Raw genomic sequence first — 11,899 nt, 5'->3', positions numbered from 1 at the left:
GTATCACCCACTATTTTCCCAGTGACCCCGACCTTGACTTTTGCATAAACACAGTAATTTGGCCAACTGGGCTTCTTCAAGAGACCCCAGTTTGTGGGCCTCCCAGAAAGGCAGATTGCTGGCATCCGGGGACCCTCAACCCGGGCGCCCCAGCTCCCGGCGGCGCGGACTACATTTCCCAGCATGCCCCGCGCGCAGTACCTGCCCGCCTCCAGCCCTCGGGAGCCGGGAGGATGCAGAAACGGGGCCCAGAAATGAGGATGGAGGCCGGGGAGGCAGCGCCGACGGCGGGGGCGGGCGGCCGCGCTGCGGGCGGCTGGGGCAAGTGGGTGCGGCTCAACGTGGGGGGCACGGTGTTCCTGACCACCCGGCAGACTCTGTGCCGGGAGCAGAAGTCCTTTCTTAGCCGCCTGTGTCAGGGGGAAGAGCTGCAGTCGGACCGGGTGAGGCCCTTTAGGTGGGCGGTGTGGGGCTCGGGGTCTAGGGCTTTGGGCTCTCTGGTCCGCCACGGCCTCCGGGCTGGGAACCGGCAGGTTTTATTTACAAAGAGCCAGAAGCGGGAAGAACTGGCTGGAGGAGGGGAGGAGGAAGTGGATCCGAGAGCGAGGAATATGCCTATTGCCTTGGCAACGGGAGAACGCCGGGCCTCGGTCATTTGTAGCTTATGAGACTTCCCTGGACTCCCACCCCAGGAGGCTGGTGGATGGGATCCAAGTCTCCCCCCTTCTTTGGGGCTGTGGGGACAGACAGACAGACACGTAGGGCCCTCAGTCCTTCCCAAACGGGACTTTCGCACTGCACGGGGGAAGGAGTGGGTGAGGCAGGCTGCTTCTCCCTCCCTTTGGGGTGTGGGAGGCCTAGGTGTGCAGGGAGCTGGGTGGAGAAGGCCTAGGGCGCTCTCTGAGCTGGGCTGCATTGGGAGCGGTGCTCGGCTGGCAGGCACCTGGTCTGGGGTTCCATCTGGTTCTGCTGTAAACTGCTTGCCTGACCTTTAGGGTCGGCCCCTTCCCTGGTCCAGGCTCAGCCTCCTGTCTGTAACCAGGGGACACTGGTCTGGAGATGACCTCTAAGGCCTCCTTCTGCCCCAATCCCTGACCATCTGATGTTGTGACCTTGAGCCAGTTCCCTCACCTCTTGATGCTCTTTTCTCCCTATAGACCTGCCCACTGTGCCTCCCTGCCTCCCTGCAGACTGAGGGTGCCCAGTGAGATAGCGGCTCCTTCAGAAACCTACAAACACCCAGAATGACTGGGGACTTGGTGGAGACAGTGTCGGGCTTGCTTCAGGGGAACAATACCTCTAAGGAGCCCTACCTTGGGTCGGGTTCCACTGAGACCTCACTGGATGCTCATAGTGACCCCTAGTTATGGGGGAGAGGAGTAAGATTCAGAGAGGCCAAATTACTGGCCCAAGGTCACACAGTCAGGGAGAGGCAGAGGCAGAATTTGAGTATTTTTCCTCCATCATGCTACTTCGTTCCAGGGAATAACAGACTCTGTGCTCTTATTCCTTCCCTCCTTCCTGTCCTGAAGTGAGGGGTGGACAGGGGGAGGCCTCACTCTTCCCCTCTCACAGCCTGTGCCCCTCACCTCTAGGATGAGACCGGGGCCTACCTCATTGACCGCGACCCCACCTACTTCGGGCCCATCCTGAACTTCCTTCGGCATGGCAAGCTGGTGCTGGACAAGGACATGGCTGAGGAGGGTGAGTTGGTTCAGGGGGCTGGCCGGGCACACATACTAGCCCTGCCCTCTGCAGCCTGCCAGGCCTTCTGTGGAGATCCAAAGCCATTTTTCCCACCCTGGAGAAACAGCTTCTTTCCTCAGTGTTCCCTGCCTCTTCCCATCCCTGACAGGGCTGAATCCCAAAGCTTCTGCCTGGGCTGAGCCCAGGGGCTCTGCCAAGCTGACCAGCCTGTGCTTTCACTGTTGCGGAGGTGATGGAAATATGCCGACAGAGGTTAGAGGGAGCCAATGAGGCTAGCAGCCTCCATTGTGAACAGGGCTGCCCTTTCTCCTGGCCTCCTGGGACCAGGTGTGAGCGGGTTGGAGCTGGGCAGGGTGATCCAGCATCTCAGGTGCCTGGTGAGGAGGGTTTGCAGTCAGCAGGTGAGTGGAGCAGGTGGAGGACTCTTCCCCCGGTTCAGCAACTTCAGCAGCAGAGTGCTGGTTGTGGGCAGAGGCAGGAAAGGAGGGAGCCTGTCCCCAGCGGGGGTTCCGACCCTCCCAGACCTGGGTGGCTGAGGCCCTGTAGATGCTGACTTCTGGGCCCAGTAAATAGTGGGAAAACCTTGCCTGGGGGGATGGCCTCTGGAAAGAGCCTCAGCCAGGGACAGGGACCACAGTCAGTGCCTAGTCAACGGTTCCTTGGGGCACAGGGTGTGGCTCTGGGTCAGCTGACCTGGCCAGGCCAGCTTGGACATTGTCACTTCTTCTTTCTGAGCCTCCACCTCCTGGATATGAAGTGTAGGTGGTGATCTACACTGGGCAGAGCATATTTTACAACAGCTAATGTCATGTACCCTGTGTGTGTCTAGCACAGCCCATCTCTCTTCCCTTGTGGGTCCCCAGTGGGCTAGGACTTCAAAATCAGAGCCCACTGTGGACACTGGCTCAGCAGGGCCCACAGCTTCCCGGAGAGCCCCTCTGGGAGCACAGGTAGCATGGGCATGGCCTGGGCCCAGGAGCATGTCCCTTAGGGAGGAGAAAAACACTCCAGCTGCGTCATAGCCAACACCTGTTTACAGTTTCTGGGTTTCTCCCTGTTTTGCCATCCTAGCACCTTCAGACAAGGCTAGACCTCCATGCAGGGGGCCGGGGGTTCTGGGAGGAGACTTTCTAGGTGTGACACCAGAAAAGTCACTTATCATTTTGTGCCTTGGTGCCACATCTGTGAAATGGGGTGACAGTAGCACCCACTTGCTGAGCTGCTGTGAGGAAAAGAGGAGCTGACACAAGCGCATCACTTAGTGCAATGTGGACCAGTGCCCTGAGGACCAGTGATGCAGTGTTAGTTTGCAATCCACAGGGCTCCACGAGGGGCCCTCATACAGTACCACTCACTGACCGCCAGCTCTGTATTAGGTGCTGTGTGGACACCGGGAACAGCGGGTGGGTCAGACATGGGCCCTGTGCCTAGGAAGCCCACAAACCAGTCATGGAAACAATCAGAAGAGTCCCTGACCTGAAGGAGCTTAGGGGCGTCCAAAGGCTTGGGGGCGGTCCACTTCACTGGAGAGGTGGTTCCGTTTCCTTAACAGTGTGGGGACAATAATGCCTGCTTCCTCATGTCCCCAGGGCTTGGGATGAGCCCAGGAGGGGCTTCACAAACTGTAAAGTATGGTGGTCAGGGATATGCACCTGCACAAGGATCATGCATTTACAGTGGGCTCTGAAGTTAGTAGGGCTTGAGTTTAAATCTCAGAGCTGCCGCTCAGTGGCTGTGTGGACTGAGATGAGCTGCTTCTCTTTCTGGCCCTTGGCTCCCATTTCTTCTGTGGGGCAATGGAATTACCTACTTCTAGTTCTGAGAATGAACTGCAATAAAGAATAGAAAATGCCTAGCTTATCACCTGGCCCTTGGCATGTGCCTCATGGAGGGGAGCCTGTAATAAGGGTCAGCCAAGGCCCTTCTCATTGTAGCATTCTAGGGTCCAGTTCCAACAAGTCTGCTGCCTCTTGATAGCTCCCGAGCAGCCCCCGGATTAGGAGACTGGTAGGTACCCCTCAGTCACCATGCTCATCACGGCAGACATGTTGGGCCACTGAGTGGCGGTATCTCACCTTTTCCACAGAGAGTGTAGGATACGAGGAAGGAAATATTCCTTCTTGCTTGACCCCTGAATTCAGAGATGCTTGTCACCCTCGTGTGACTGGAACAGGAGGTACATTTGGAGGTGGAAAAGACATGGGGGCAGTGAGAGTGATCCAGGGACGGTTCTGTCTGTGCCAGGGGTCCTGGAGGAAGCCGAGTTCTACAACATCGGCCCGCTGATTCGCATCATCAAAGACCGGATGGAGGAGAAGGACTACACCATCACCCAGGTCAGGGAGCAGGGGAGCAGTGGGGCAGCACCCACAGTCCGAGCAGTTAGTGATGGGGAGAGGGCGGTGGGCAGAGGGCTGGAGGCGGGAGAAAGGTTAGGGGGGGCAGGATAATTGTCCAGCTCCCAGACTGCCCAGCAAAGCCCCAGGCTGGGAGATACACACTGGTTCTTTCCCTGCCCTGGATGTTTGCTCTGTGACCTTGGGCCAAGCATACCCCTTTCAGGACCTTGATTTCCTGTGGTGGAATACAGAGGGGCCAAGAACTGCCCGCCCTTCCCTTCCTCACAGGCGAAATGGGTTCAGTGTGGGGGTACAGGGAGCCCTTTGGGGAGCAATACAGGATTAGTAAATTGTCTATTTCATGGAATGAGGTGGTCCCCTGGTGGGCACAGTACACCTGTTGGAGCTGGCATTTCTGAGCTTGAACCCTGGGCCTCAGTGACAAGTCTGTAGGAGGAGCTGGAGAGATTGTCCACTGCCCTGGCAGAAACAATCTGAGTTAACCTGAGGTCAGATTTGCCCTTAGAGAAGGAGAAAGGCCTGGCTAGCCCCTTATCCACAGCCACAGACATGCTCCCTGTGGAGGGTGGAGGAGGGAGAAGGCTGGGCTCCCTGGGGTGGCTGGCCAGTGTGGAGGAAGGAGCCCCATCTAGGAGCCAGGTGTGGTAGGAAACAGGTTGTAAGGCACCATCTCCGTGCCTCCTGGAGGTCCTGTCTCCATTAATGATCCAGAATGTCCCCCCAAGTCCCTCCCTTCCCTCTGGCATCACCTGTGTTCCAGTTCTGGCTCTGCCACTCTTTAGCTGGGTGACTTTGGTCAAGTAACTGACCCTCTCTGAGCCTCCATGAAAATCCCATAATTTAGAGTGTTTGGAAGGATTGAGATCACGAATGTCAAGTGCCCGGCACAGTCGGCACTTGGAACATGGCTCCCGTCTTCCCACACTGCCGCCCTCCTCTTCTCTTTCTAGGGTGTAGGAGGAGGGAGAAGCTAGGGGGAAGGCAGGTGCTCATCCCCCTCCTGGGGTGCCCATTGCCCCCACAAGTACCCTTCATACTGCCCTTCTGCCTCCAGGTCCCGCCCAAGCACGTGTACCGCGTGCTGCAGTGCCAGGAAGAGGAGCTCACACAGATGGTGTCCACCATGTCTGATGGCTGGCGCTTTGAGCAGGTGGGCTGGGGACATGGGGGCCATGCCCAGGATCTCCCAGTCTCCAGGCAAAGCAGGCCCCTCGCTTCCTGCAGCTAACAGCCTTGAATTCTCCATTGCCGCCTCCACCTGGGGTGGGGAGGTCTTCTTAAGTTTAAGTAGACAAAAAAAAAGTTTAAGTAGAATAATTAGGAAAGGCCACACTTTGGCAACAGATTGACCGAGACAGAGAGAGTGGAAGCCCCACTTGCTGCCAGGCAACTCCACGCATCCTCCTCGGTGGGAGTGCTCACAGCAACCGGTAGTAGTCCATACGGTAGTATGAGCGAGTCTCTGGTCCCAAGTGACAGCTCAGTTGCAAGGAGTTGAGATCCACATAGGTGAGCCAAGCCTGCGTAAGGTTAACACCTTCTGGGACAATTCCATAAGCACAGCTCCCTGCGTCTGCAAGGGATGTACCTGGTTACAGGCGTTGCCACATTCAGGGGAGACCAGAGCTGCGGCTTCTCCTGAGGAATTCATAGTGACCTCTAGTTCCCAGTCCAGATGCAGGCTCCCCATCAGGGAATTTATTATCATAAGCGGTGTTGCCCTGGTATTACTATAGCAGGCGTCCTCCGGTTTCCAGAGGAGCAGAGCTGGTGAGTTAACCTGAGATCAGATTTGCCCTTAGAGAAGGAGAAAGGCCTGGCTAGCCCCTTATCCACAGCCACAGACATGCTCCCTGTGGAGGGTGGAGGAGGGAGAAGGCTGGGCTCCCTGGGGTAGCTGGCCAGTGTGGAGGAAGGAGCCCCATCCAGGAGCCAGAGGCCTGATTCACATCTAGGCCTCACCAGTGACATGCAATCACATCTCCTCTCTGGGCCTCAGTTTCCTAATCTATGATTCACACTGTTATGAAGATTAGAAGGATTACTGATAAAGTCCCTAGCCCAGGGTAGGACTCTAGACATTGGCATGAGTTGACATCATGCAAATAATTAGAAGTATTTAAGTTTGTAAGACCCCAGAGAGGCCTTGGGATCTGAGTCTAACTCCAGGTCTACTCTTCCTGGCTGGGGGCCTTTCAGCAGGTCACCCCCTCTCCAGGCCTTGTCTGCCGGATCAGCTGGTATTTTTCTCTGCCTGTGGGTTGAGGGTCCCTGCGGGCTGAGTGAGGCCTGTCATGTGCAGGGCCTTTAACAAGCCAGAGGGCCAGTGGGTGTGGTTATTCTAGGAACCCCAGAATAAAGGTGGCACCGCCCTTGAGAGCCTGTGAAAGTCTTTGGCAATTGCAAGTCAGAGCCAGTAGGTCAGGGACCACTGGTCATTTACCCTCTGGCCTAAGGAGTGAGTGAGCCATCCTACCTCTGCTTCCAAAAATGAACAGAATATTCTTTGGGGCTCCCCCAGGCCAGGCTGGTTCTAGGGCTGCTTCAGCACATCTGGTACAGAAGGTGACAGCCTGCCCATGATAGGTCTCCTGCTTTTAGGAAGTGGTCTGCTAGATCTAGGCTGGGCCAGGGCTGTGGGGTGGGAGGGAGGGGCAGCAGTGATACCACCGCCTTCGTCCAGGGCCCAGACCCAGCCAGGCCCAGTGGAGATGGGGGAGGGGGGAGATTTGACTTTCAGCCCAGAGTTGTTCTCAGGAAACCCAGGGATGTGCCTGAGCAAGCAGCCAGGTCAGGACCCAAGTTGGTATCTTGACAAGTGCTAATGTCCACCTCCTCCCTTCTCACTGCCCCCCAACTGGACCTGTCATCTTTCTCCCCGTGCGGCACCCCTCTAGCTGGTGAACATCGGCTCTTCCTATAACTACGGCAGTGAGGACCAGGCGGAGTTCCTGTGCGTGGTATCCAAGGAGCTCCACAGCTCCCCCCACGGGCTGAGCTCTGAGTCCAGCCGCAAAACCAAGGTGAGCCGCCAGCTTCAGCCTTCCGCTTCCCTCCCTCCCTCCCTGTCCTCCACGGAGCCATCCCTGCTTCTTCTTTCTCCCTCCCGCTGCACATGCATAACCCCTGGTCACAGCCAATGCCATACATCCCATGCCACCTGTGGTCCTGTCTGCTCACGCTGGTCACCCAGGCCTAGGCTCGGGGAGCAGTGAGATGGGACCATCCCAAGGGCCCAGTGAGAGTGACTTAGTTGCCACTTAAATGGTGGCCACCTGGTGACCATGGGCAGCGTGGCACAGGAGGAATGCCCTGGACTGGGGTCTGGGCATGGTGTGCCTCACTCTGTGTGACCTTGGACAAATCCTGTACCCTTGGCACCTTCGTTATATTCTCTGAAAACTGAGGGGGTAGATCACATCCTCTCTGGTGCTGTCAAGCTTGGAACTTCTGGGATCCTAACGGCCAGTTGATTCCCAGGGGCGGGTCAGCGACCCCAGCTGGCTTAGGCCAGGATGGGGATGCCAAGTCTGTTAGTCCTGCCCCTTTCCCAGGCCCCCTCCTCGGCACTCTGCAGGAGGGGGGTCGTGATTCTGGGGGGTCTACCCTGTGTTTCCACCCTGGGCCCGCAGCTGGTCGGAAGCCTCAAAGACCTCCTATAGGGCCAATGGGACAGGCAGCAAGCCAGGCCTGGAGGAAGGGAGACTATTCCTTCTGGGCCTGTCCTGTGTGTTGGAGACATGAACTCTGGCTTCCTGTCTGTCTGTCTGCCTTCCCTGTGACTTCTTTTGCCCATCTCCCCCATCAAGGCCAGTGGCTGGCCCTGCCTTGCAGGGGTGCAGAGAGAGCCTTCTGCTTCTGCCTCTGGGACAGAGCCTTGGGGCCTGGGGTGCCAGAGCCTGTTGCTGGCATCCCAGGTCTGGGTGATGTCTGCCCTTGCCCTTCCCTGGCTTCATTTCAACTCTGAGGCAGCCCTCCTAAAATGAGGCCTTCCCAGGCCCTCCTCAAGGAGACCCCAGCCAGCCACACACCCACCCCAGTCCTCTTCCTCCCCTCACTCAGCCTGCTCCATGTCACAGCCGCTAGACCTACCACGAGCCCCCCACCAGGGCCCGTCCTCTGCTGGTTCCTCCAGTCCCTTCCCAGGCTTCCCGGGGGGCTGGACAAGATGCCCGGCTTCTTTGGCTGTAGCCCTCCCCTCTGCTGGAGGTTCCCTTCCCCTAGCCCGCCCGCCTGCCCTGAGCTGGGCCCCATGGGGACAGCCGCCCGCAGGCCCCCTCGTTAGTTCTCCACTCTTTCTTCCCTGGGTCCACCGGCTGGTTCACAGAGCGCGGAGGAGCAGCTGGAGGAGGAGCAGCAGCAGGAGGAGGAGGAGGTGGAGGTGGAACAGGTGCAGGTGGAGGCAGATACACAGGAGAAAGGTGCAGCCCACCCCCGAGGAGAATGATTGCTAACAGGAGCCGGAGCCTCCCGCCTGCTCCCTGCCGGAGCCAGCCTCGGAACCTGGGGGGCCGGGGGCTGCTGGGGGCGGGCCACCAGGGTTAGCTCAGCCGTCTGCCTGGCGCCTCACCTGCATAACCATCCCTTCTCTCACTTCTCTTTGCAGCCCAGTCATCTCAGGATCCCGCTAACCTTTTCTCCCTCCTACCACCGCCTCCTCCTCCTCCGCTTCCTGCTGGAGGTCCTGCCTCATCTTCATCCACCTCTTCTTCTTCCTGGATCTCATCTGCACCCTGCCTCTTCCCTCTCTGCCCCTGTCCGGGTTTTCTCTCTGCCTGCTCACACCTCCATCCCGGGGCCACCCTGGCCCCAGCCTCCTGCGCCCTGCACCCAGGCGCCCCGGCCTTGCCTCTCAGAGCATCCTGCCTGCCACCTCCTGCGCCCTTCCTGGCAGCTCCCGCCTCCTGGCCTGGGAAGGAGAAGTGCGGCTGCCCCTCCTCTGGGCCTGCCGCCCCCACCGGGCTCCTCTGAGGCTGGGCCGCCTGCCCCAGCACCTCACCTCTGCGCCTCCTCCTCACATTTCCTCCTTGCAGGTTCCCGTCTGCACCCCCTCAGACCTGAGGCTTCGCTGGCAGTGAGGGCCTCTGCTCCGCCCCTCGCCTGCCCCCAGAGCTGCCGCCCCTGGTTTGTTGCTTGGTGGAGCTGGCGGGAGGGCGGAGGCCAGGAGGGTGATCATCTCTTGTTCCTTGGACTTGGGCCAGACTTTTGGCTGATTTTCTCCCCTCACCAAAGTTTCTTGGCCTATTTTGGCCTTGGGTAGGAGGCTCTGAGAGGAGAGGAAAGTTGGGGGTGGAAACTGGCATCTGCCCATCAGTGCCAGAGCAGGCTGGGAAGGAGGGAAGGGAGACAAGTCAGGGGCCTTGGTCTCCCCGCTTGCACAGAGGAGCTCCTGCCTCACGCCTTGTGGCACTGGGTTCCCTGTCTCTGCAGGGGTGGGAAGCACAGGCCGTGCTTGGATTCCCTTGGCCTAGGAGGAGTCAGCTAAGGATCGGGGTGTGGCTGAAAAGGCCCTGGTCAGGTGCCCGGAAGCCCCAACTCAATCTTGCCTGCCTGCTGTGTGACTTGGAGCAAGTCACTGCCCCTCTAAAATGTTGGTTGCCTCTAAAGTGGGGATAGATAGCTGTTCTCTGTGACCTGCCTCTCTTGGCCTTGAACCGTTGGCCAGAGTCTTGGCAGCACCTGGCCTCCTAGGCAGCTACCAGCAGCCCAGAATGAGGCATGGGGCTCCCAGACAGGAGAGCTGGGTCCCTTTCCTGTCCCCCCCTTCCCCGGGCTCTGAATCCACCTTCTCTGGGCCTCAGCCCCCCTCCCTCCTTCCAGAAGGGACCCTGTGACTCACCTGCCTCTTTCTCTCTCCCTCTCTCCCCCACCCCTCCCTCCTTCCATTTCAATCTCCTCTCTGTCCTCTGGCCCCTCATCACCCTCTCCTCACCGGCCCCACCCCTCATCCCTTCCCGGTGTTCTGACCACCCCCCACCTGTTCCCCTGCCCCTTTCCCTCTTATTTTCTAGCTGTTACAAGCCAGAGGCACCCGGATGTGAGGCCCCAGATCACCTCCAGACAGTTGGGGTTCCGATCTGAAGTCCTTTATTTTTGTACCATGGGGTGGGCCCCCAGCTCAAGGTGGAGGAAGCGCTCTGCCCGCTGCCACCTCTGTCTACACCTGCGGGGCTGTGATCTACTCCTGCCTCCCTGGTGGGTCCTGGGACCCCTGGGCAGGGCCGCCTGCCTGTGGCCAAAGTGTGGCGCTGTCCAGCTGTGTCTCCCAGGCCCCTATGTCCCCTCCTCCCAGACCCCCAGCTGCATGGTGGATATACTCCCTCCTGGCCCAGTCACGTCACCTCCTTGAGCCTTAGTCTCCCTGTCTGTCTGATGGATTCACTCTTCCCCTCACCTACCTCACAGGGTTGTTGTGAGGCTACATCTAAGGGAGCAGAGTCCCAGAAAGCACTCCCTCAGGGAGTAAGGGCCACACCCAGGGTGGTCCCCCTTCACCCTTCCCTTGAGGGGAAGGACCAGTTTAGCCCCAGAGGAGGTTTGGGTGTTGGTGAAGGATGAAGGGTGTGGGTTGGCCCTGTCTGAAGGGGCCGTGGGTGACTCGGCCTTCACCTGGACTGCTCCCACATGTCTGTACTGCCAGGGACAGAGTGCCCTGCCCAGGAGTGGGCAGGCAGTGGCTCGGCAGGGGCAGTGGGGCCAGTCAGGAACTGCTGATAAGGGAAAGGGGGACACTCCCTCCTCTGTTCAGGGGACTTCCTGCATTTATGACATACCAGCTGGGTACTTCTCAGCTGTGTCTGGCCCCACTGTGTAATAAAATCAGAAGAAACAACCAGCCTGGCCGCCTCCCTCTTTTATTCTGGATCACTTTGGGGGATGGGTTAAACTCAGGATTGGATAGATGACCCAAAGGTAATGAGGCTTTTTCCTAAAGCCCAGGGACACTGCCCTGTTTGTCAATCCCCTGTAGGGGATAGGGGACTCCTGGCTGGATCCTCTGCCCAGATGCCAATAGCATCAACTTTCCCTTGCTGGTGCCCACTCTTCTCTGGGCCTCAGTTTCCTTATCTATAAAATAAGTGGTTGGATTAAATGACTTCCAAGCCTCTTGAGTCATAGGGTCTGTTTCTGCCTCCAGGCAGCCCTAGGCCTGCCGTGGTGGCTGAGGGGGTAGGGAGTCGGGCTCCAGCAGACCAGGGCCTCCTGACTGGCTCCTGTCCTGCTGGCCAGCCTTGTCCCACTGTTCAGAGGGCCCTCTGCTTGCTGGCATCACTGCTGCCTGAGCCACCTCTGCTCCATCCCAACCTGCTTCCTGCTGACAACTCTTAGTCACCTCTACCCCACTCTCCGCCATTGCTCTACCCTCAGCGCAAGTCCCAGGAAACACATACACCCAAGAACCCGTTCCACTCTTAGAGTACCCTGGACCCTGGCATCTCTCTCCTGCCCTGCCAGGAACACATCCCATCCCACCTGGCTAGTTCCTTCTTCCTAGTCCTGCTGAGTGTCCTCTGCTTAGTTTATTGCTGCTGGGGGACATCCCTGCAAAGCCGTGATCCCCTAAGCAGAAGCTGTCCCCAGGGCCAGGTGAGGCCCTGCTGCTCAGCAGTTGGAGGCCCTCACCACTTCCCCTCAGAGCACTCTGCTGAAGCTGAACTCACCCTTTATGTCCAACTTTGCTGCAAACAAGTCCACCAGGAAGGAGGCTTGTTAAACACAGATTAATCCCCCTGCCCCACTCCCCCTGCAACTCTAAGTAAGATTGGAGTAGGCCCATGATTTACGTTTAAGTAAAAGACTCGACAGTATTCTCTGCCCTGTGGGCCTACTGG

At 58.3% G+C, this 11,899-nt stretch overlaps 1 protein-coding gene across 6 annotated transcripts; it reads left to right on the top strand.

The window, feature by feature from the left end:
• The first annotated feature begins 219 nt into the window (after positions 1-219).
• KCTD17 (potassium channel tetramerization domain containing 17) lies at positions 220-10,902 on the top strand. Of its 6 annotated transcripts, XM_066259150.1 has the most exons (9): positions 220-443; positions 1,596-1,704; positions 3,952-4,043; positions 5,122-5,217; positions 6,965-7,090; positions 8,395-8,488; positions 8,674-8,748; positions 9,101-9,191; positions 10,079-10,297. In XM_066259150.1, exons 1-9 carry the CDS (start codon positions 234-236, stop codon positions 10,146-10,148), a joined length of 963 nt encoding a protein of 320 aa, XP_066115247.1. In that variant the 5' UTR covers positions 220-233; the 3' UTR covers positions 10,149-10,297. The 6 variants fall into 6 exon arrangements, with proteins under 6 accessions (XP_066115247.1, XP_066115228.1, XP_066115211.1 ...); XM_066259131.1 differs by lacking the exon at positions 8,674-8,748; XM_066259114.1 differs by lacking the exons at positions 8,674-8,748; positions 9,101-9,191 and having other exon boundaries at positions 10,079-10,902.
• Positions 10,903-11,899: the final 997 nt, after the last annotated feature.

This window comes from Saccopteryx bilineata, chromosome 1 (assembly GCF_036850765.1).
Source record: "Saccopteryx bilineata isolate mSacBil1 chromosome 1, mSacBil1_pri_phased_curated, whole genome shotgun sequence".
Taxonomy (NCBI): Eukaryota; Metazoa; Chordata; class Mammalia; order Chiroptera; family Emballonuridae; genus Saccopteryx; species Saccopteryx bilineata.
Note: the sequence above shows the minus strand (reverse complement) of the source record. Positions and strands in the feature narration are given on the sequence as shown.